Below are 25839 nucleotides of genomic sequence, written 5' to 3'. Positions count from 1 at the left end.
GAGTTATCCCATTATACCCAACATTAACTCATTTCCACATGCCTTTGAAGAATATGCTGCTTTCTTTAAAACAGGCACAAATTTTTGAACATGTAGTTTAAAAATCCACAGAAAGGCAGCTTGCCCACCAAAGAGGTTAGATGTCGTCTCCTTTGTATATGCAGACCTATAAAAATACATTACTTTATGACATTGGATATTGACTTTTCCTTGTTTGGTTTTACATATCTGCGGCTATTTTGGTTATATCCTTGGTATCACATGGTTTCATGTAAACAGTTCCCATTTATGTATGTTTTTATTCATTTTAAATTCGATGCATGGAGAGCTACTAAAGAAGCATGCATGAATAGGTACCATTAGATAATGAACTATAAAGAGATTTAAACTTAAAATTTTAAGTAGTTTTCAGTTGTTTTGCTCTTCAAATGGAAATACCTGTTTATCAGTGACATTACTTTCCCTGACTTATTTTCAGTTTTTATAGGAGGAGAAAATTTTAAATTCATTTGCTTTGTAATTTTTTACTTTGATACTGAGACTCAGATACTTAAGAAGATAGTGTTTCATTTTTGTTTCCTTGATAAATTAGATTTTGTCCTTTAGAGTTGTGGAAGGAAAGAACTCTCAGAGTCTTCTAGTTGTTAAGAAAGTGGTTATTGAGTTGCACATGAAGCTGTTGAATCTAGACATGAATGTAACTGGCAGACTTAACCCTCTCAGAGTTGGCTATTGTTTTCTCCTCTATTTTGGAGTACTAAAGAAAGCAATCTCAGAAGATAGTCCTTAGAAGAAAATCTGTCCCAATCACTTTTTTTCATAACTCACATAATTCTTAGAGATAGTTTTTAAATGCTGTGAAAGTGGGTGTCCTTTTGTGTTTGTTTTTCCTTTGTTTTCTTTTCAGTGTGAATCTGTAGAACTTAGTCATGGATTCTGTTTTGCTTACCAGACGTATATATTGCTCATTTTAATATTTGAGTACTGAGCCAGTTTTCATATCAAAAGAAACTTAAAGCTCATACTTTTAAGTCTCTTATTTCTCTTAGCGATTTATAGCATTAATTTCTCTGTTCCTATTTTATAGTAACTCAGTTGTTCAGTCATTTAATCATACTAAAGAACTTTCATTATTAAATCTGTATTTAATAATTTAATCTTTATTCTTTGTAATAGACTAGATGAAAATAAGTATTTCAATGTTAACATGGTTACAGAAGCACAAATCTCACTACCCAGTGTCTAACTGAGGCTAGATTGTAGTGCCTGCCTGCAATAAGTATTTTCATCTTTCTAAAAGAAGCACTTGGTGGTATCTTTTCCACTTAAATCAGTAACTTGCTTTATTTATATTTTGAGGCAGACCCTAACAGACTAGGTGATCATGTTTCCCAGTACATCCAACACTGTAAACTGTAGCAGAAGGGGCCCAGTGTCAGCCTAATAGGAAGAAAAAGTACCAAATTGAGGTATAACTAGAAAAGAATAGTGTAGGGCCACATAGTATAAGAGCACATAGATCTGCTTTGCTTAATAAATTTTGTAGGCATAACTTTAAATAAGTGATTTTATGGTAAAGGCTAAATAAAGTTTTTAGTTAAGATTATTTTGCTTTAGAAGGTAGGTAAATATGAACATATTTTGGGTTTTTTCCCCTAAAAATACTTCTGCTTTTTTTTGTTCTTCTTATAAAAGTTTTAATCATGGAGAATAAACCTGAATTATTTCTAAAAATTAGCTACATTATAAATGAGCATCTTATTCCCTGTGTATCATATAAACAGAACAGCACTAAATGTTATTTTGTTTTGAAATACTATTAATACTTTGGTTTTTAGTTAGCTCATTTAAGCTGCTAATTGTAAGCCACCTTGACTTAAGTAATAGATCAACTTGTTATATTTTCCAGAAGCTTAAGCTGATCACATGTGTAAATGTCATTTGGGAATAAAATGAAATGTATGCTTGTTTTAAAGTACTCATTTATTATAAATAAAAATTCTGGTTTTGTTGTCAATATCAAACTTTCAGAGTTGTCTTATTTCAGATAATGAGCATTCTGTTGGCATACTAAAGAGTGGCCTTTGTAGAATGGAAGAGTTCCAGGTGGCTTATGTCTAGTTTTTTTTTGTTTTTTTACCCCCCTGCTTGTTTACCACTAGTAACAGGATGTCAGGCTTCATTATGGCACACAGCACACTTGTCAGCAACTCTGCTATCGAGCACGTGTACATTTCTCCACTACGTTGGAGGTTCCAGAGACAGGCTTCTGAATGTATAATGAGCTATGCCTGTGAAATTGTTCAGCTGACAGGGATCAACTGCTTGATGTAACTGTATTTTTTTAAAACCTGATTTATTGATGAGGTATAGTAAAAGCTTATTGGAATGTTAAGTTTGTTCATTATCTGTTCTGCTTACAATGCTTTATTTTGATATAGTTGAAAAAAATAGAATAAATGCCATTTAATAAATAAGCAGTTTGACTGAGTAAGCTTGGGAATCTAATGTCTCTTTATTTTCTTTTAAAGTTATTCCTTATTGATTTTGGTTTGGCCAAAAAGTACAGAGACAACAGGACAAGGCAACACATACCATACAGAGAAGATAAAAATCTCACTGGCACTGCTCGGTATGCTAGCATCAATGCACATCTTGGTATTGAACAAAGGTGAGTTTGTAATGAATGCATTTATCAAATCTATAGCAAAAGCCATTGATGGGTTTTTGAAATATTTTAATTCGTTTCTTACAATATCTAAAGATGTCTCTTGGCTGAAGATTTGAAAGACACTTATTAATCCTTTAACCTGCTTCTTTAGACAGTGCAGAGAAGCCAATTAAATGAGGCCTTTTTGTTTTCTTTGTTGTAACTTGTGTCTTGGGCAGGAAATATTGCACCTTGGAAGTTAGAAGTGTAAAGGCAGCTTTATTTTTGCAGCTAAAAACAATACTTTTTTCCTTAATGGTGATCTTGTGCTTTTTATATATTAGTGATGCAAGCTGAGTTTGGGGAAAGAATGTATTGGTTATTTTTATATGGAAAATATTATATAATAACTAATGAATCAAAATTTCATCGGTGGACCACCCTCTGTTCTCCTCTTCCACCCCTACCTAAAGGATTTGGTTTAAACATGGTCATAATTTCTGTGCTCTTTCTGTTTTTTGACTTGAATTCTAGTTTTTCTTCTGCTTTCATCTTTTGTCAATGCTTTTTCTTTTTGCCCTTTAAAATAAGCATAGAAATGACAAATTATACACTTCCAGGTTAGGGGACTTCATGAGAAGAAAGTTATTTAGCTAAATTCTTTTTTCTCTGTAAAAGTTAAGTTGCAGGATCATGTTGGATTTTATAATTTTGGATTCTATGAGAAAATTTTGTTTAGAAGTAACCCATTAGGAACTTTTAAAAATTACTTGCTCATGATACCAAATTATTCTCTTTCCTTGCTTGGGAATATTTCTCCTTGTATACCTGGCTTTCTTTCACATGTTCTTCATAATAACTTCAGCTTATAAATTTACATTTTCTTTTCTAGTCGCCGAGATGACATGGAATCATTAGGATATGTTTTGATGTATTTTAATAGAACCAGCCTGCCATGGCAAGGACTAAAGGTAAACCAGATTCAAATTGCCTGCTTTTTATTTTAGTGTGTTGGCATTATGTTGAAAATGTCTACTTTTATGTACAGTAGAACTAGTTTATCCAGTAATTCTATATTATTTGATTGTCCTAACATTTTACTTGTTTCCATTAATTAGGAGTTTTGCCATTACTTTTGTATTCGTAAATTAATGATAAATTACTGTGTTCAAGAATTTAATGACTATTTAGGTACTTTATTGGTTCTTTCAAGGTAAATAGTCTGTATATTTATTGAGTACCTGTAAACTTGACACATTGTTTGGTGTTGTATGGGTAGCTTTATTCAGTGTGAATATTTTTACACTGGAAAAGTAACAACAGTTGTGAATGTTAACTAAATGATGGGCATATTTATTTGGTATTGATCTGCTTATACCTTTGCCCTTGCTGAATATGGGTTAAGAAATCTAATTTAAAATTTGACTCCACCTATTTTTACTTAACCCCTATCCTGGTGGCTCAGACAGTAAAGCGTCTGTCTACAATGCAGGAGACCCGGGTTCGATCCCTGGGTTGGGAAGATCCCCTGGAGAAGGAAATGGCAATCCATTCCCAGTACTGTTGCCTGGAAAATCCCAGGGACGGAGGAGCCTGGTAGGCTACAGTCCACGGGGTTGCAAAGAGTCGGACACAGCTGAGCGACTTCACTATTTTTACTTAAATCATACATTTTGATGTTCCTGTTAGACTCACTCTTTGCTATTAGCTAAAAACATTCTTGAAGCAGAAAGTCATATGAAAAGTTAACAGCTTAGGGGGAAAGTTTTAAATGTATTATGCTTTCATTCCTCTTTTCCCTAGGTTATGATTCCTCTTGAATCTCAAGTTTACTTTTATGTGTAATATGTTATACTAAAAGAATCTTTCATAATATTGAGTATGTCTGTGTGGTTTGATTCTTATTCTCCACAGGCTGCAACAAAAAAGCAAAAATATGAAAAAATTAGCGAAAAGAAGATGTCCACACCCGTTGAAGTTTTATGTAAGGTAAGTGTACACTGATGATTTGTTTAAAAATATAAATGATCCAAAACCAAAAAGGAACAGTTTATTTCCCAGCCTCAGAACTTAAACTTCCTATTGAGTAGCTGTTACTGTTTTAACTTTACTTTTGGTTGATTCTTGGTATCTTTAAGAATGACTTGAACATATGAGTCATTTTAAATAATTGTTTCTGGTTTACATGCTATGATCCGTTTTAAATTAGAGGAAAAATAAGAGAGCAGGTAAACTTACCTAATAGAACCTCACCGATCTGTGAGAAAATTCAATTAAGAAATATTGTTCTTATTCCTAAGCTGGTGCCAGAGAAGAAAGAATATCCACAATTGGCATATTGAGGCGTTAGAGAAACAAAGGCAAGCAGGTTAGAACAATCCAAAAATAAGACATGTCCAGTAGTATATAGATGGTAGTTTTAATCAGGCTCATTTCTCTGAAATCTCAAACATTATAGACAGAAGCATGTTAGTTGAGAATAGAAAGATACTTGTATCATGATGTCTCTTCCATAGAAAGAAGACCACATGGTCATCTTTGTGACAGTTGCATACCTAAAATAATTAGGAAACAATGTATAATTATATATTTGTCTGGTAGAAGGGAGAAATCAGCATGAGTTGAAATAGTATTTTGTGGAAGGGTATAAAATGGTGATATCTTTATGTCTCTCCCCACCTATAAATTGGCTTTCACCTTTTCTGCATATCTGCAGGAATGGAGGGGATGGGTTGAGAAAATAAGACCCTTTCTGAGAGTCTTTGTTTTAAATTATGAAATAAATTTTAGGCTAATGAGTAAAATAGTCATTATGTTATATTTCACCCAAATAACTTACCAGGTAACACTTACGTTGGTAGTTTTCGTTTGTAAAAGAAAGTTCATATGATAAATGTGGAACACTATTAATACAGACTGTGAATGTATGTTAAAAAGTGAAAAGCCCTGTTACAAGATTTTTAAAAACTGTCCACCAAAAAATGAAATAACATAAAAGTACTTTGTAAAAATTAAATTTGTTTCTATCGGTATAATCAATAAAAATAAATGTTATAGGTATACACATTCTATCCTACCTTCTGTATATGAGAAATTTCTCAAAACCATAAGGTTGTGGGAAGAGACTGCCTCTGTAACTCATCACCCTTCATATTCACATTTACTCAAGGGGAAGAGACTTGGGAGTTTTTGTTTTAATAGTTTGCATTTCTACATTCCTAATGGCAAAATCCTTTTGGTGACTAATATCTATAGCCTTAAAAAATGTTTATATACATCTTTGAGAATCTTTGCTGAGAAACTGAACATGGAAAAAATTTATATCCATAGATGTACTTATTAGTATAATAGAGAAAAACTGGAATCCTCCAAATGTCCAATTATAGGGAACAGGTTAATTAGGATATGTTCAGTAGGTCAAATAATATCCAGCCATGAACTTCTAAATAGTTCATGGGGAGGTTGGAAATAATATAGAAGAATGTTTTAATGGATTTCTTTTGATGGAAAAGAGAATATGTATATGTGCAATATGATAACAGTTACAGGAAAAAATATATAAACCCAGTTTATTCATAGGATGAAGCATTGGATTGATCTGTATCATAATTTTGATTGCTCTGTATGATTGATTGCACTCTTGGTGGTTTTACTTCTCTCTTAATATAGGTCTATACTACTATTTTTAAAAGTAATTTCAGAATGGAGAAAGAGTACCCATTCATTGTCCTGTTCTGGCAAAGAGAACATTACAGGCCTCATTTTAGTTATTCTTTGTTGCCATCCAGTTACTGGATATTAATAAACTAATAGGTTAAGAAGTGTGATATCTAAATTATTTAAGAACCTGATACTGTAAGAAAAGGATAAACATTTCCTTTACCAGTACTAAAAGATACTACACATAATAAGGTGGTCTGGATGATGAAATTCTGTTGAATTCATGTGGATAACAAGTCATATAATTGTTTTTAATTTTATGTTTTAACTCTTGAACTTACAGGGATTTCCTGCAGAATTTGCCATGTACTTAAACTATTGTCGTGGGCTGCGCTTTGAGGAAGCCCCGGATTACATGTACCTGAGGCAGCTATTCCGCATTCTTTTCAGGTCAGTTTTAAGACTATAAACTCCGGTGAGGGAAATTAGTTCAATCCACCCAATGTACCTGTTCTGACAAGTAGCAGATAAAAGTGGATTTAACCAATATTAATGAAATGTTAAGGAACTGAGTTTGACATTTTTCTATTTCCAAATGTCCTTGAAGTGTTGTAGTTTCGGATGGAGAAACCATTGAATCATGCTCAAAGTAGAATGTAAGTATTAGATACAAGTAACTGTTGTTGGAACTGGGGACTCTCCAACTTGGTAGAGAATCCTGTTTAATGCCAAAATGAATAACAATTAAAATATCAGACAAAGTTTATGATACTGTAGAGGTAGGCCCAAACTCTCGGGTCCCTAGGTAAACAACCCATAATTGGTCTTGAACAAAAGGGAAAAATAAAGTACATGTGACTCAAAAATCTTAGTTGGAAGAGAAGAATTAGGGATAATACTGTAATCCTACAAAAGTCTTGCATAGACAAAGTCAGCATAGACATCTCTCTCTCAAACTTTAACAGTTCCATGTCTACTCTGATTTGTCTTCAGGGGGTACCATCTTGTTATAAATATTCCCCCAGATAACTGATAGCTTGACTCAGTATTTTTGTTGTTCATGCTGCCCTCCTCCTGTGTTTTTGGCCGCACAGAGCAGCTTCTGGGATCTTAGTTCCCAACCAGGGGTGGAACCGCCCTTGGCAGTGGAAGCACGGAACCCTAACCACTGGACCATTGGGGAGTTCCCTCATGCTGCCCTTCATTCCCACTCTCCTGCTCCTTTCAAAAAAGTTCAAAGGCAGCTTCTTTTTGAAAAGGGAGAGGATTTAATTATTCTTGAATACAGCAGACCAAAGTGGTGACATTTCCCTCCAATCATAATGCGTAAAAAGTAGAATTAATTAACCAAAAAGGAAGTCAACTATAGGGAAAGAAATCTTATAGGAGCTACCACAAAAGAAAAAAAAAATGCTCTCACTATTTTGAAAGTTCAGTAGAGCATTTAAATTGGACCTTGTTGTTAATGGATTAACATATAATTTTATATTTTCTAGGACCCTGAATCACCAATATGACTACACATTTGATTGGACAATGTTAAAGCAGAAAGCAGCACAGCAGGCAGCCTCTTCAAGTGGGCAGGGTCAGCAGGCCCAAACCCCCACAGGCAAGCAAACTGACAAAACCAAGAGTAACATGAAAGGTTAGTAGCCAAGAACCAAGTGACGTTACAGGGAAAAAAATTAAACACAAAATTGGGTAATTCATCCATTTCTAACAGTGTTAGATCGAGGAGGTGGTTTTAAAATACATAAAAATTTGGCTCTTTGTTGTTAAAAAAAGACGTCCTTGGAAAATTTGACTACTAACTTTAAACCCAAATGTCCTTGTTCATATATATATGTATATGTATTTGTATATACATATATGTGTGTATATTATATCATTTCTCTTGGGATTTTGGGTCATTTTTTAACAATTGCATCTTTTTTACTCATTCATTAACCCTTTCCAAAATAAACATTCGGTGTTGGGAATATGGTATAATCAATCAATCCAAAATCCTAGACCTAACACTTGTTGATTTTTAATAATGAATCTGGTTAGCCATGGTATTTTGACTTTTCAACTAACAGTGTTAAGAATTTTCTGCATGTTAATGCTTTAGCATTTAAAATGGAACATTGAGAACATGATCTAATTTCAAGGGTAGAGTCTGGCATTGCCCCCGGAGTGTCTGTCTTCTCAGTTGCAGAGCACCTCATTTACTCTCTTAAATGCTCAAATAACTGAAAAGCTCGACACATCCTTTCTCATCACAAAAATAAATCTCTTTTGTTTTTAGTTGCTATTTACCAACATGTGTTCTTAAAATGAATTTTTTTCCTTAGGGCTCCAGTTTTTTAAATTGTACAAATATTCAAGATCTAAAGGGGGTCTACTGTAGAACTGAATTCTGCAGTTAACTCCTTGCAAATTGGAAAAAAAGGAAAACTGGGGCGAATGCCACTTGGCTGCTAGTCTAGTTCCCTTCTCTCTCTGGCATTCTTAGTATCTCTAAGGAGTAGAACTGTTAGGACACAGTACCATTTCTTATCACTGTTGCCACACAGTTCAATTCCTGTGTTTTTTGTCTGTTTTTCTTTTCCCCTTTCTGGGCCTTAACTCCTGATACCTGCCTACTTCCTAAAAGTGTAGTGGGTGGGTAAGGTTTGTTTGGGGTTGTTTTGTTGTTGTTGTTTCTAATTATGTAATTTCTGAATGACTGCTCTAGTCTGAACTTGATCTTTTTGGTCCGTGTTATTAGTGTTGAATTTTAAAAATTTTGTAATATAAAAACAGGCTCTAATCTGAGGATACTGTTCAAGTAGTATAGTTAACTGATGTCATCCTCATCCCAGCAGCTCATCTATTAGAATGAAGTTGAGGTCGTTCACTTTCATGTTTCTGTATTTGGGAAGGATCTGGAGTTGAATGTTTGATGTAGTGGGAGTTCTTAGAGATGGCAAACACTAATGCTTGTCCAGTGCTCTGCCTCTGCATCATAGTTGGGATTTAATTGTCCCTTTCTAATCATAGTGTCAACAATTTCTTAATGAGGTAGGTAGCTAGCTAGTATTGCTAAGTAGTTCTGCCATTTAGGTAAGACCACAGAGACTCTCTAAACTGAGGACCTGACACCTACAGTATATTTGTGCTTTTTCTACAAAATGAAACAAATTTTTGCCTAAAGCTAGCTGGGGTAATAGGATGATCACAAGTTGCAGTTTCTAGAACTAAAATTAGATTGAAATCTTACCTGACCTAGAACATCTTACTTCAGGCATTCAGCAGCCTTCAGAAAGAATAACCTTATTTTGAGCTAGTTTTGTTGTTAGTTTACTGTGTCTCTTACTCAATAAACAAGCAGAATTTTTGTCCTGCCTTATCCAGGTCTAAAAGATGAGAAGTTGGATCCGCTGAGTTAGTATGTTTCCTTGGAAAAAAAATTGTAATTAAACTGAAGTTTGATCCTTATTTTGTATGGTAGCCATTTTTCATAAAAGCAACTTAAAATCTTGTACAAGTTTCATAGCACTCTTAGACACTGGGGTTATACAAATACCACACAAACATGGATGTTTCATAAAACATACCACATACCACCGCAGACTACTAAGAGCAAATTCTTAAACTTGTTTTATTTGGTATATAAAATGTAGTGCACTAACCAAATCTTACACAAACCCATCCATATATAAAGCCATGAAAGCATAGCACGTTTGAAGGTGGCATGAAATGGAGAATCTATTCCCTTAAGTAATCTTACCCACAACTCCGTTATCTGGGTCATCCAGTAAGAAATCCCCTGTGAAGCCTGGAGTTTGTAAGTAATAAAGGTGTTTGAAGGCATCTCTTCTCTTAGGATTCCCTACTGTATGTTTTTAGGTAAATCTCTGTATTGCAGGCACATGCATTCCTGGGGGAGGGGAGTCCCCCAAATAGTAGCTTTTACTAATATGTTTTATATAATAATATTGGAAAAATCCACATCTAGTATTTCTTCCATCAAAAGCTATAACTTGTTTTAGTAGTTGACTAGGAATGTGCAAAGACTTGAAAGTCTGACTTAGCTAAGATGGACTTCCTATGTGTAGTAGACTTCTATTTACTTTTGTAAAGAAAAGATCTTTTGAAATACTCCATTGCAAAGGCCATCAAAAGACTAAGAAACAAAGCATCTCCTGTAAAGCTGACTGTGATCGCTACTGTTTTTAAGTGCTCAGGTGCCACAAGACTACAATTACTGTTTTTATACACATTAAAGAGGAAAAGATTTACATCTGGTACAGTTCCAAATGCATTTCCACTCCCTTTTCTTCAACTGTATTGATTATAGGGAAGGTGCTTTTAAGGACATTTAAGACATAGTAAATGGCAACCCACTCCAGTGTCCTTGCCTGGAGAATCCCAGGGACGGGGGAGCCAGGTGGGCTGCCGTCTGTGGGGTTGCACAGAATCGGACACGACTGCAGTGACTTAGCAGCAGCAGTAGCAAGACATAGTAAAGGAAAGAAATATTTTTAGGACATTCAGAATTCACCTAAGTTCACTGTTTCTTTAGTATAGGGCAGAGATGGGGAAGATTTCAGAAGGTAGTGAAGCCAAAGGTGCATCCTCTCAGAATTCTAATACTCTCATCATCTTAACCCATCTGTTTACTATTCCACTGGCTACTAAGCATAACTGTATCATAGTGTAAATGGATGTCAAATTGTTGGCATTTAATAGATTAGATATAATTTTTCCATCTCCATGATCTTCCTTGAATTATCTTCCAGTATTTACTGGGCTTCACTTAACATTTATGTCCAGTTTAACTTTTTCTGGCTTCACCAATTGCTGCTAGGAACGTGGCTGGTCATTCAGCAACGTAAACCAGATCACAGGGGAAGACCTTGAAATATCTGGAGAGACTGCTTTGCTCTGAATACTCTCAATCCAAAGGAGTGGCAGGGAGCTGCATCTGTTTCAGCTGCTGCTGAAATTTTTATCAGGTGTTTTTTCACCGCGGACAATAAAGCTGGAGAAAAGAGAACCAAATAACCCAACAGGAAATGAAGATGATTGCTTAAGAGTTGATTTGACATGATCTAAAGCCCACATCTCTAAGGCTTGCTGGACCTATCAAACTTTTCAACTTGTCAGATTGGAAACAACAGAAGACCTAGAACAACAGTCAGAAGACCTAGAAGAGCACAGTGCTGCCGACTCAGTGGTGTATAATGCAGACCATCTACCAATTGGGGAAGGAATCAGTTGTAACAGGTATTTTAAAATTCACATCCTTCAAAATCTGTAGCAGAATTAATTGCATAAAAGAAAAGACAAGAAATCAGATCATCAGTCTTAAAATGCAGTGTAAGGATGATGACAACTCTATACTAAGTTGTCATCTATTTTGTTTGTAGTGATAAAAATGTTTCCCTTATCTTTCCCAACTGAATACATTTTTTAGTTTCTGTGGAAAAGGAAGAATTATTGTAGCTCTTCTTTCTTTGAAGTTTTGGTTTTTGTTTTTAACTTTTATACTGTCAGTCTGATTCAGAATTCTCCAAGCTTGATTCTGATTGTGCACAAACAAAAAAACTGCACAAGCGTGTTATAGGAAAAGGGAAAAAGTTAATTAATATAAATGGCATTCATAGTGAATATAAATATTATAGTCAATTTTTTTGTCAATTAATTTTTAAAAGTAATATCTTATTAAGGAATTCTAAATTTTAAAAGCTCATCATAAACTTCCTGGCCTTACTATTAGATAAATATCTCTTTAAACTAGTTTGTGATTCTATTGAAAAACAAAGGTTAATATGAAGTTAATTTACAAATAGGATCAAATGTATACTTTGCAGATATCAGACTGAGGGATAGAATCTCCTGGTTAATTACAAATGAGCATTTTTTTCTCCTTTTGCAGATTTGTTAAATCTTAAATACAGCTATTAACTCCTGAACTTGTCACATTAGTTCTCCAGCCTTGTTTTAACTTTTCCTCCTCCTCTTTTTTTTTTTAGGAACAAATGGATTCAGTCCTTATTTTAACTGTTGTGATGAAGATGGGTTTTGGACTTTGAGAAGCCAGGAGACACCACCTAAACAACCACAAGAAAAACCGAGGACTAGTGCGCACTGGGGAAAAGAATACTTGAAGACTGAAGATTGAACACCTGCTGAATGCTCCTATTGAGATTTTTCCTAAACAGACATCTCTAACATTTTAGGACGATTTCACCGGAGAAACATTGATCTCTGGGTGGAACATCCTACCATTGGCCCGTCTGAAGAGTTGAATCTGGATTTGACTCCTCTCTTCTACCAGGAATATTATTAGGCCAGCCTTTAACCAGTCCCTAAATAATTGTAATCATTAATTAACCCAGAAGTTCTTCAAATATAAGATTAAAAAGATGAACAGATATAATTCTTACCCTTATTAAAGACAAAAGAGTTTTCTAATATTTTGACTGATGATGTAACTTATGTTTTCTTTTTAGTTTGTTAGTGGTTTTTATTTTAAAGCTGTTTGGATATTCAGCATAGTACAGGTTTGCCCTCTACCTGAAAGTAGGGTGTTCTTAAAACTTTTCCAACGCTACAGTGGCATAAAGTGAAAAAACAGTTACCTTAGGATACATGTTGCTGATACATTGAGATAATGCTTAGATGCTAGCTGACACAGTTCAGAGCTGTGGTAACTTAAGGGCTGAGAGCAGTTCCCAGGGAAAGAACTTGGTGGTGCCATTCTTAATACTCAAGGTGCATACTACGTCTAGATCTGCTGAGAAACACTGAGCGCTATTTTGATTTTGCCTTTTTTTTTTTTTTTTGGAAAAGCAAAATACCTTTGAATTTCTTCTGGTTAGTTAAAATAGGTACTAATGTAGGTCTTTCCTATATCAAGTGGCATACAGTGAACTTTTGAAAAGTTAAGGGGACACTGGTAATTAAATTATCTGTAATATAATCATGTAAGAAGCTATGGTAAATGAAGACCCAACAATCTTAGTGGCTGTGAAAACATTTTTACTGTATTTTTCAATAATTTCAAAAAAAATAATTGCAAGACTTGAAACCATCAGGTACTCATCAGGATAAGTCTTATTGCTATTTAGCTAACCCATAGTTTCAATTTGCTTCAAAATATTCTGTATTTTAACATTGAAACTAAGTTAAAACTTATGGTCAGAATTTGTTTAAATTCAGGTTTGATCTGACAGCCTTTTTGTGGTTTTACTGCTAATCCTGCTTAATATGCATCAGCAAGGTGGTATTTGTTGCGATAAACTACATTTTCAGAAAGTTTTATCTTTGATTTTTAGCATTTACTTTGTGAACTTAGTACTAGGATGGGTGGCAAAGGCCTATTTTCACACCTATTTTGTTGTTAGGCATTATGCAGAGATGGAGAAGTAGTCACATCTTTGTCTTCAGAGCTTGTCACAATCTAGTTTTTAGGTGAATAAAGATGACTTTCTGCCCTTAAATGAAAAAACAAAGACATACATGCAGAAAAAATTACAGAACTGTTTCATTTATCGCACAAAACCTGTCGGAGATGGTCCTAAAAATGTTGAAGTACCAAAAAAAAAAGCAGCTTATGATTGGCAAAACAATTTGTGCTGAGGAAAAGTAAGTCAATGGAGTAAGCTAGAATGATATATATATTTATTGGCTTTAAGAGGAGGGATTGGACCAAGAGGACATTGATGCCTCTAGGTGAGAGAAGGTGCTGATAGGATATTCCTGATGCTGAGAGACAGTATATTCCTTTTAACTACAGATAAAGCTTATAGGCATTAGAGGTAGACATATTTGCTCTGATTCTCTTCAGCTGCAGGTAGAACATGGCAATTATATACCTGAAGCCTCCTCCTATTCAAGCCTACCTGTATGTAGTAGCCCTAAGGTCTAATTTGTGAAACAGGAGTGGTATATTTACAGAGTGGGGAGGCTTGAAGTAAAGCCAGAAGGCCTCACTCATTTACACATCAAATCAGTGGTAAAAATTAGTGTTTTTAATATAACTGATAAAGAATTTTTAAAGTCTGTGGTTCTATGGTAATAAGTATATGGTTTATACTTATTACCAGATTTGTGTTCAGTGAAATAACTCAGATAATTGTGCCTTTAATACATTTGTTATTAAAGCCTATTGTCCCTCATTCGTAAAAGAAATAACGTACAGAAAAGTTCTTGCTCATAGTGTGATTAAAACTATATTTTCTAGTTGATAGAGCAATCTTTTTTTTTTTTTTTACTTGACAAACACATATAATGTATTCTAGGTACTAGAAATACAGAAATAAAGTGAATAGGCTTATTGGAATTAACACTAATTCTCCATCTTGAGGATTGTATGCTGGACTGGAAGGCTTTAATTCACTGTATACTACTCCTGCCTAGAGGCATCCCGAACAGAAGTTTGCTGTTTTCTTAAACAGTTGGGCTGACCTGGTGATTTTCAAATAGATGAAAATAGCATGAGTATCATTCTAAAATAATTATTTCCCTACTTTGGGTATGGTTAAGAAAATTTACTTGAATTTTAACCTGTTTTTCTGTTTTGATTTTTTTTTTTTTGATAGGTTTCTAAGCATGAATCAAGGAACAGAAGAAGCAGAGCAGATGATCGGAGCAGCATTTGTTTCTCCCCAAATCTAGAAATTTTAGTTCATATGTACACTAGCCAGTGGTTGTGGACAACCATTTACTTGGTGTAAAGAACTTAATTTCAGTATAAACTGGCTCTGGGCAGCATTGGTGATGGATGCTGTGTCCTGAGTTGTAGCCGCTGTAATTGTGAATATTAACTGAGATAGTGAAACATGGTGTCAGTTTTCTATTGCATTTTTTCAAGTGGAAAAGTTCACTAAATGGTTGACACACACAAATTGGTGGAGAAATTGTGCATATGCCAATTTTATGTTAAAATCTTTTATTTTGAACTATACTGCTTTGAGATCTCATTTCAGAAGAACGGCATGAACAGTCTTCAGCCACAGTTGTGATGGTTGTAATTGCTCACAATTGTGCATTCTTAGGGTTTATCCATCCCTGGGGTTTGCAAGTTGTTCACTTAAAACATTCTTAAAATGGTTGGCTTCTTGTTTGCAAGCCAGCTGATACGGTAGCAACCAAAGATTCCAGTGTTTGAGCATATGAAAGACTCTGCCTGCTTACCTGTGCTAGAAATAACAGCATCTAAAGTGAAGACTTTAAGAAAAACTTAGTGACTACTAGATTATCCTTAGGACTCTGCATTAACTCTATAATGTTCTTGGTATTAAAAAAAAAGCGCATATTTGTCACAGAAATTTAGTTAACATCTTACAACTGAACATGTATGTATGTTGCTTAGATAAATGTAATCACTGTAAACATCTATATGATCTGGGATTTTGTTTTTATTTTGAAATGGGAGCTTTTTTGTTTACAAATTCATTAAAAACTATAAACTGTTTCTGTAAGGAAATGAGATTTTTTAAAAAACAAAAAAATGCCTTGCTGACTCACTATGAAATCAAAATCTCCCCAATTTTTTAATAGACTACTTCAAGCCATTTGTTACGTAATATTCCTTTGGAAATCATTTTAGATTTACTGTCATAACTCTCAAATTTTTTATTAAAAAAAATTTTTTTTCCCTGAAGCGGAAAGGCATTCTTTCATTTTTCTTCTTTTTTTTAATGACCTGCAGACACAATACCTCGTGCTGCAGCACCTGCCAGGACTTGGTATTGTAACTTCTGCAGCTTCAAACTAACCGCTGGACTGATTTTGAATAAGAATGAAAGCGTTAAAGGGTTTATCTATAAAATGAAGCTATTCTTTAAATTCCTGGTTGATGGGCAGATTGACTCCTAATCTTGGAGAGCATCATACCATGAGAGATTCTTGTGATTGGTGATCCTCCCCAGCCCCTACCCATTTCTATAAATTATCTGCAGTTTATCTCTCAGTCTTACTGTGGCTCTTTTTCTGACCCAAGAAAAAAGCTTTCTATGATTAATTCTTTAGTGTAGCGTGAAAGTTGCTCAGTCGTGTCCAACTCTTTGCAACCCCATGGACACAATCCGTGGAATTCTGCAGGCCTTAATACTGGAGTGGGTAGCCTTTCCCTTCTCCAGGGGATCTTCCCAACCCAGGGATTGAACCCAGGTCTCCCGAATTGCAGGCGGATTCTTTACCAGCTGAGCCACAAGGGAAGTTAGTGTAATTTATTCATTTATAGCATGTCAGAATAAATTTAAAAACTTCTGTCTGAAAATGCTGCCAGGCGCCTATTGTGTAAATGTAGGTATTTTGTAAAAAATAACCTTGAAATTGTAAATTGACATGTGTTTGGTCAGATTGTGTCAGGTTTGTTTCCTTCCTTTTTTTTTTTTTTTAATTTGAAAACTACATTAGCAATAATTAATTCAGTGATTACCACATTCTGCCATTAAAGGATATATTAGCACCATCATACTGCAGAAATCTTAATGAATATGAACTTCGGGGTAGGCAGCTTCTTTGTTTTCTTTCTATCCACCCGTGTTGGTTAAGGTATTTGTTTCTTGACTAATAAACCCTTTGATACTTTTAGCCAGAAATCAGTCTCATAAAGCTATTTTTGAGTATAGTTTGTGTAAAATAAAAATGTTTAGCTTTGGTAATAACTTTTCCAAGCTGAACTCCCTCTAGCAAGATATTTTTCAGTGCTTTTATTTACTATGCACTTAGACTATGCACTTTTTCTGAAATATTTTTGTAACACTTAACTTTTTTGTATTTTTGCCATTTGAAAAGGTTGTGGTGTAGTTGGTCTGTAATTAAGTTGCAGATTTAAAACTGCTGTTAGCTTTGTAAATCAAAATATAGGTGTTTTTGTCCTGGTATATTGTCGTTCCATCTGCAGCTGGAGTTGGAATCTCATTGATCTTCTAGCTACCATTCATTTTCTTCACAGTTCACGAAAGAAGAATGTGAAATTCAGTGAATGCTGTTATTAATCCTGTCGGGAGATGAATCTCATTTCACCAAAATTAAATTATGTTTTTCCACTAAAATGATGATACAAGTTGAAGACACATCACTCTGAAATTGGAAGACCTCACCACTTAAGGCTCCGCAGTGGCTTACTCAGCTGAACTCTAGGTTACTACTCTTTACTTTGTTCACCCATTGGGGGGTGCAGTTTTTTTAAATGTTGGGAGATGGCCATTCTAACTACTGTTGAATGTCTCTGTTTTGGGAAGGTATAACAAGAAAATAAAAAAGAATATATATGAAGGGAGAGACTGGTTATCTCCTCCCACATGGCTGTGCTCATGCTCCTATGGCCTACGAGTGGAACTTTGGAGGGTTGCTTTTGCTATTATTTTCCATCAACAAATACTAAGAGATTTTTTCCTATTTCTACTAGTCCTTGCAGTGTTTTGAGCAAACTATACTTTATAAACTTAATTCCATTGTAATAAAAATACCAAGCAAAAGGATTTTAGAAGCCAAGCCATTGAGCTAGTTTTCTCTAACATTTGCTGAGATACCAGTATTACGTTCTTGCAACTTGACTAGAATGAACCTTGGAAAGGGGCGTCCTAGACGTTTTCAGCTTAGCTCCTAAAAATTTGTCGGTAGTCTGGGAGATAGTTGCCTTTTTCTGAGCCAGACTGAAACTTAGCAGTCTTTCAGATTTTCTCTTTGTCACATTTTAGACATTGATAACTGTGACCAATGATTTTATGAATCTGAGATGTGCTGGTCCCTTTGAAGTGAGACTATAAGTACATTATGGTTGCTCACAACATTTTAGGGATTCCCTCCCACCTCAAAAACAGATAACTTCCACTCTTCTCTGGAATATATTTACTGACTTTCAGTATACCTCTCATCTTTTGAAACTGCCTAAGACAGTAATGAATTAGGTGTAACATGACCTGAATCTATGCTATGCATTTTGTAGTCAGTCATCAAAAGGTATATTGTTCAGTGCTTTCTATTCTGAAATGACCTATTAGGCCACTTTTGAGGATGTGCAGATACACAGTGGAAATGTTGAGCAATATCAGAGCTGTTAGAGAAATCAACTGTCTCAAGACACATTTTAGGTTGGTCAGATTCATTGTGTCTTGCTTTTCATTGATGAAAGGAATTACCCATTTATCTACTAAATAATTAATACAGTCATTGTTCAAACTAAGAAGCCAGAGCTTATTTAATGCTAGATCATCTTAATGAGCTGAATCAAGGCTTTACCCTGTGTTAATGATCCTTTGGTTGATGAGGTGCTTTTAAGCATTTTAATTTTGTAATTTATCTTGATATTATTCAAAGCAGAATGCTCTTGACACAGCTTCAACAGTTGTTAACATTTTGCCCCATTTACACTTCTGTTTGTACATTTGCTCTTTTAACATATACTTAGCTATTTGAAAGTAGATTACAGAGTCATGATCCTTTACACCTAAGTGTAGAGTTCCTAAGAAATGAGACATGTTTAATATTGACCCAGTTTTCTAGGCCAGTCTATTCAGTTTCATCAGTTACCCTAATGTTTCATAATTTTTTTTCCCCCGAGTCCTGTCATGGATCCAACAAAAGGATCATTTATCTGCTTTGGTTTGTGTGTGTAGCATTCTTTAATTGGGGACAGTTCCTTACCCTTTATCTTTTGTGAGTTTAGTATTTGTGTGTATCCATGTAATGTTTCCTTTACTTGCCAGCTGTGTTCACTGAGGGCCTAGAAGACATGATACTGCAGTCACAATGAGCACTAAGACCTCAGTCTTGATTTCTAAATACTAAAAACATGGCTGCTTGGAGAAATGTCTGACTTCAGGGCTAGAGCAGAGAATGTACAAAATGAATCTGGAACTTACTATTGTGGCAGAGAAGAAATCTCAAAAAGTGTTGGCTATGGGTTGGAAGGACACAAGACTCACTTGAAGGGTTCTTACTGGCCAGGTCTATCACTTACATTATCAAAATAATGATAGCAAGTTAACTTACTGAACAAGGACACATGATTTCCATATTGATATAGAAAATGAGAAGGGGGAGCACGAAGCTAATAAAAGACGAATGATACATTAGAGAAGGCATTTAGCTAAAAGTAGCAAGTACAAGTTTGATGAGAGTAAACCTAAAAGTGCAGAATTGAGTTTACGTAAAACTTAATGATTTTTCAAAATTATGTGCAGCATGTCAGTTTTCTGAACTGTGTGAAAAAGTTACTGTTGTTCCCATTGGGTGACTGAGGACAGTGGGACTACCTTAGGCAAGACAGCTCAGTAAGTTTTGCAGAGCAAAGACCTAAACCTGATAACCTTTAGTTTTTCATCCTGTTGAACCGTGGTGTCCCTAAAAATCTAATATAGCATTTCATCACCATTTTAAACCCTGAGATTGGTAATGTTATTTAGTGCTATATGCCAGTCACTTTTCTAAGCACTTTACCTGGATATGCCTAACTTGCAGCTTCCCCTAAGGTAAGTTGTCTCCATTTACTTTTGAAGATAATGAAAGTAAAGGATTGGAGGGGGTATTTACGTTACTATTAGCTTCATAAGTGAGAGCTAAATATACCCCTTATAATTTATGGTCTGTGTCTTAAATGAGTATCAAACAGGATGGTAGTGTAGGAGGAGTTAAAGTCCAAACTGATAGGTTTTCATAAACAAGTCATCCCTTCAACTGTTGGGGCTATTAGTCGAGTCCATGTTTAGGACCAAATACTAAGTAGGATGCATTAATAAAGTCTGCATTCTACTGAATAAGAAATTTGGTCAGGTTATTTTTACCTATGGTAAATATTTTATTTACAATTTTGGAGCATTTCCATGTAATCAGGTTTATAGAGGTATGCTATTCTAATGTATTAGTATATTCACTGACAGGATTTTCTCACCCTCTAGTACCATAGTACATTCGTAGTCTGATTATTTATGGAGTAGAATGTATTAGGTAGAAAAATGTGGCCCTTTCTCACCATTACCATATTAAGTCAGCCTTACTAATGCAGGGATGTGAAATAGTTTGAATAACCATTGGAAACAATTTTGTCAGGCAGGCATCCATTGGTTCTCTGCCAGTGAACAGTGACACAAATCTTGGTGATGAAGTGCTATATTAGATTTTTAGGATTGGAAGAAAGGTGGGAGGTGGGTATTTTTAGAAACTGCTCTCAACAGTTGCTAAGTAAATATTTTTTCACTAATTGCAAAACTGGTTTGCACTATGCTAACATGCGATTCCATTTTAAGTGTAATGTTTTAGTCTCGATATAGACAGTAAAAAGAAAGAAATTAGTCTCTAGATAGTGTGTGACCACCAAAAAACATGAAGGTTAATACGATTTTTAATATCCTTGACTATACTCCCCCTTTGCAAAATGGTGAAGAAAGTGTTACTGCTTTATCTTGAATTTTATATGATGGTGTAATTTTTTAAGGTTGCGTACAAAATTTCGAGTTTTGTACAAACATAGGGGTTAATATGGCACCCCACTCCAGTACTCTTGCCTGGAAAATCAGGGACGGAGGGGCCTGGTGGGCTGCAGTCCATGGGGTCGCTAGGAGTCAGACACGACGGAGCGACTTCACTTTCCTTTTTCACTCTTCCTGCATTGGAGAAGGAAATGGCAACCCACTCCAGTGTTCTTGCCTGGAGAATCCCAGGGACGGGGGAGCCTCGTGGGCTGCAGTCTATGGGGTCGCACAGAGTCGGACACGACTGAAGCGACTTAGCAGCATACTAGAAAATAGATTAATGTTTAAGAAATATTTAATGGGTTTCTTAAGTGCCAGGCACTGTGCCACACCCTGGGGATTCGGGGATTGACAGTTCACTTGAGACTGCGATATGGGATGTTAACCAAGATGGATTCAGTACTAGTGGTACAGGTGGCGCGGTCAGAGAGGATAAATCTCTGAATTGCATCTTGAAGGATGAAGCAAATACCTGAGGGAAATACATAAGTCATATGTAATTTTTTTAAGCAAAAAGTTGAAATTACACAGAAGTTTAAGGGAGAAGGCAAAGTTCCGTGCAGCCATGTCCTTATCCAGATAGTTAAACAAGCCTTTGCATGACCATTAAGGAGATCTGAGAACAACAATAAGATAAATGACCTTAAGTGGTAGAAGCAGAGGAGGGCGCTAAGTTGTGAGAAAGTCCAAGCAGCAACACGTAAGGAAATGCGTTGGGCCACGTGGGTGGTCGATAGGATGGTTTCAGAGCAGTGCCAACAGTAGTAGAGTTTCTAACTAATTCCCTTGCGCCAAGTCCAGCCCACTACAATGTTCGTGCACAAAGCTAACAGTTGCTTAGGTAACAGCGTCATGAGTTAGTGGTGGTGAGGACTCCAGGTTCTGTTGTATATTAAAGCAAGTCTTGGTAGGATTTTAAGGTTGTTAATCTGTTCCTGTAAGATAAATACTTTGTAATGTCTTAAAATGCCACTTGTCTAGTTTTTATCTTTAAAATGTGCTATATCTTTAACAACATCAGGAAGGAAAATGCCATAGTACACAATGTACACATTGTCAGCCAGGAAAATATTAAGTCTTTTGGATATTTTGCTGCTTGTGACATTTGGAGGTACCCAGCTCTGCTTTTTTGTCTCTAGATAGTACACATGGAGTGATAGCAGGCTAAGATGGATAGATAAGAAAATAGCAGTACATGGAAAGTTAATAATAAGGTCACTGAATCTTGAAGCGCTCTGATCTCCCTTTGAATGATACCCTGTTCAAGGTTACAGAGCTGATTAGCAGCAGAGCAAGGAAAGAATCCAGCTGCTTCTCTTCACCACTCCACGTTGGTGACATGGTGACCGAAAAACTTGGTAAATTAGAAAGCTTACCCACCATTCCCAGTCCGTTTATCAGTATACCACTGGTTCCACATAGCAGTTTATCTAGTTTCTTTGTCCTCAGATCTTGAGTTAAAATTGGTGACTTAGTGACTGAGGTAGTAGAATCTCTTTACGTTGAAAATTTAGGGAAGAAATTTGATTTATACATCTTATTAGGACTTCACTCTATCTAAAACAATTATCCACAAATCCTTTAAAGCCCTCCAGGAGTGCATGTGTGCATGCACACACACACACATTTGCGCTCACGTATTTTGAATAGCTTTTAAGGCCAGCAGTGCCCCAAGCCAGAGATACTTGGACTCAACTGTTGATCTGAATGTGATGAGGGTTGAGCACAGAACTTTGGGGTGACAGTATAAAGAATAATGAGTTACTGAAGAAAAATGGGGAGCAGTCACAAAGGAGGACATCCAGAAATTCATCAGGATCATATGGAGGGGTCAGGAAGGAAGCTGCATTGTTTACTAGTCAAGGTACTTGGTGTTGCTTGCTGCAAAAGACAAGGTGTGGAGTAATGACTTTATGCAAGGATAAGTTCTCTGTGAGGAGAGAAGACTTCATCCTCCCAGGTTGATGCATCAGGGGCCAGATGCTGGAGGCACACTAGCAGTGAACTGCCTCAGCAGGATTGACATGTATCACTTTTCCCTACAGACCATTGACCAGGACTGGTCAGGCTCAGTCTGTCTGCAGAGGAGGCTTATAAACTCTGGGGCACAAGTTGTTTGCAAGTTCTGTGATGGAGAAAGCTGGGTGTGTCACCAGACTCTGGCCTCTGTACTCTCAGGTATCCAGGCTATATCTTCCAGGAAGCCAGAACTGGAGCCAGTAAACTCTGATGGCTTCTCTGGCATGGGTTCCTCGCCTCTCTTCAGGGCTTGTCACATAGGGAAACAAGCCATGAAGTCACTGTTGCTAGGAAATACATAAACACAGCAAGAAATAAACTTGCTGAGGGTTTAGCATTGCAACTTTCCCATAAATGACCAACAGCTGTTTGCCCTTTTGGGGAGATATATCCATGTTGGCATAGGAATAAGGAAGAAGAGTTTGTATGCATCCATTCTCTTAGAAAAGGGGTTTCTTGTAGAGCAGAAGCCATAACTTTTTTCCCTTGTATTCCTAGTTTGGGCTTGGCTCTGGTAAAGCATCTGCCTGCCAATGCAAGACTCACAGAAGATCCCAGGGTCAAAAAGATCCCTGGAGGAGGAAATGGCAACCCACTCCAGTATTTTTGCTGGGATAATCCCATGGACCGAGGAACCTGGCAGGCTACAGGCCATTGGGTTGCAAAGAGTTGGACACCGATGAGTGACTGAGCACATATGTACGAATTCCTAGTTTAGTACAAGATGATAGTTGGTAAAACCGCTGTTGAATATTAATGAAGACTCGGATAGTATTAGCTTTCTTTGAGCAGTAGAATGCTCTTGATTCATTGAATTTGTGGTCATTTAAAACCTGCAGTATCTCTTTTTCCAAGATCTGTTGCCAGGCCACGTCTATTTTGGACGTATGCACAAAAACCCCTATCTGCTGCTGATTTTAGATTGAAAGACTTAAGATGACTCCACCATTAATCAATACTACTCCCAGAAGAGATCAGGAAGAACTCACCAGATTAATAGAATTACCATATCCCTAACTGTAAAAGGAATTTAACCAGTACTTGATCTGGGGTGTATGTGTGTGATGTTGTGTTTTCAAGTGGTCAGTGTTGCAGGCCTACTTAAATCTGACAACTTTAGTTTTTTTTTTCCTCCGAACTGTGCTGACTCTTCAAGTTGACGTGAAAACCGAAGTGCTTTCTTATGTTTGCCTAATGCTTGCTGCTGCTGCTAAGTCGCTTCAGTCATGTCTGACTCTGTGCGACCCCATAGATAGCAGCCCACCATGCTCCCCTGTCCTTGGGATTCTCCAGGCAAGAACACTGGAGTGGGTTGCCATTTCCTTCTCCAGTGTGTGAAAGTGAAGCCAGTCAGTCGTGTCCAACTTGTAGCGACCCCAGGGACTGCAGTCTATGGGGTTCTGTCCATGGGATTTTCCAGGCAAGAGTAATGGAGTGGGTTGCCATTGCCTTCTGCCTAATGCTTAAGAACCTGCTATTCCTCTACCCCTTCTTTCCTAAAGTCCGTGAAAGATGACTTGAAAACTTATTTGGATGTGTTTAATATTGGGCTTCAGAGCCCACACTGAAGGTGGCTTGTTACTTTAGTAATATTGTGTACCTAATGATTTGCCACATATAGTGTGTGAGAAACTCACCTGTGGCTTTTGTGTAACCTTAGGTTCAAGATTCATGCATTGCAGTGACTGAGTGTCAAGACTGATTAACTGTGTCTACAAATGAACCTACTATTTTGCCTCCTTAAACCTATTCTTTCAATTGTTTAAAAAATCTTAAAAAAAATCCTTGGCTGTGCCAGGTTAGTTGCTGCATGTGGATTCTTTAGTTGCTACACATAGAGTCTAGTTTCCTGACCAAGGAATTGAACCTGCCCCCCTCCCCACTCCACCCCCACCCCCACATTGGGAGCTCGGAGTCTTAGACACTGGACCAGCAGGGAAATCCCTAATTCTCCCTTGAATGGAAACTCCCGAACAGCCCTGGGAGCCATCTTGACTCATCTCTCAAGTCCATCTCCTCACTTTCCTCATTGGTTCTGCCTAAATTTGGCCTGTATCATCTCTCCTCTGAACTCTTAGATTAGCATCTAATATAGTCTCCTTACCTGGAATATAACTTCTCCAGTTCACTCTCCACTCCATTCGTGAGTGTGCCACCCCTTTCCCCCCTTATTTTCAGGATAATGACCAAACTCCATAATCTGTCGCCTGCTCATCAAGCTATTCAGCCTCATCTCTTGGTTTCTATCCCCAGCCCCAGTTTCCATCCCAACACCCTACACTCGAAGTTTCCAGCATTCACTGTGCTTTCATATACTTCTCTGTGCTAAAAACGCCTTCCACTTTTTTCTCCAGTATGTCCACTTGTTCAGTTCAAACAGCCCTAGGAAGCTGTGGCACTTGGTGAGGAACTGGGGCCCACACTCTAACTGAGCAGCTCTGCTTGCTATTGTCCTTTGAATAAAAACACCTGGACAGATGCCAGTCAGAAGTTTTACATCATTCCTTTTTCTCTTTGAACTCCTGTTTCCATTCCTTTTTCCCGACAGGATTTTATCATGCAAGCAATTCATTTTCATGCCTTGCTGTTTTTTAATGATTGCCATGTTATATTTCTTTGAAACAAAAATATGCATTTTCAATTTTAATTTCTTGTGACCATAACCTTGAAGTGTTATTTCTTCTGGTAGAGTTGCCATTACAGTTATTACACCTAATTGATCACAGTCACCTAAGTGCATTTTGATAACAATTTGAATATGGAGAGTTAAATGTTATTTATTGAGAAGGATTAAAAAAAATTTTTTTTTAATGTTTATTAGAAGTCTTCACAAAATTATATGTAACTGGAAGACGTTTTGTTATTGCGGTGTCACTCAGTTCTTTGCAATCTTTCCAAGATACATGCCTAAATCACTTAAAGATCTTTTACTGAAAAGTGAAAGTGAAGTTGCTCAGTCCTGTCCAACCCTCAGCGACCCCATGGACTGCAGCCTACCAGGCTCCTCCATCCAGGGATTTTCCAGGCAAGAGTACCGGAGTGGGGTGCCATTGCCTT

At 36.5% G+C, this 25839-nt stretch overlaps 1 protein-coding gene across 13 annotated transcripts in view; it reads left to right on the top strand.

The window, feature by feature from the left end:
- The window catches only part of CSNK1A1 (casein kinase 1 alpha 1), a 49532-nt gene extending 31966 nt beyond the window's left edge, over nt 1-17566 (top strand). For 2 of the 13 annotated variants that reach the window (XM_005209556.5, XM_005209551.5), the window contains 6 exons: nt 2532-2671; nt 3543-3621; nt 4565-4639; nt 6654-6760; nt 7807-7955; nt 14881-17566. In XM_005209556.5, coding sequence (XP_005209613.1) covers nt 2532-2671; nt 3543-3621; nt 4565-4639; nt 6654-6760; nt 7807-7955; nt 14881-14888 — 558 coding nt within the window. In that variant the 3' untranslated portion in view covers nt 14889-17566. 13 annotated transcript variants of the gene reach the window in all.
- Nucleotides 17567-25839: the final 8273 nt, after the last annotated feature.

This window comes from Bos taurus, chromosome 7 (assembly GCF_002263795.3).
Source record: "Bos taurus isolate L1 Dominette 01449 registration number 42190680 breed Hereford chromosome 7, ARS-UCD2.0, whole genome shotgun sequence".
In the NCBI taxonomy this organism is placed as follows: Eukaryota; Metazoa; Chordata; class Mammalia; order Artiodactyla; family Bovidae; genus Bos; species Bos taurus.
This window is presented reverse-complemented; position numbering and strand designations above follow the sequence as displayed.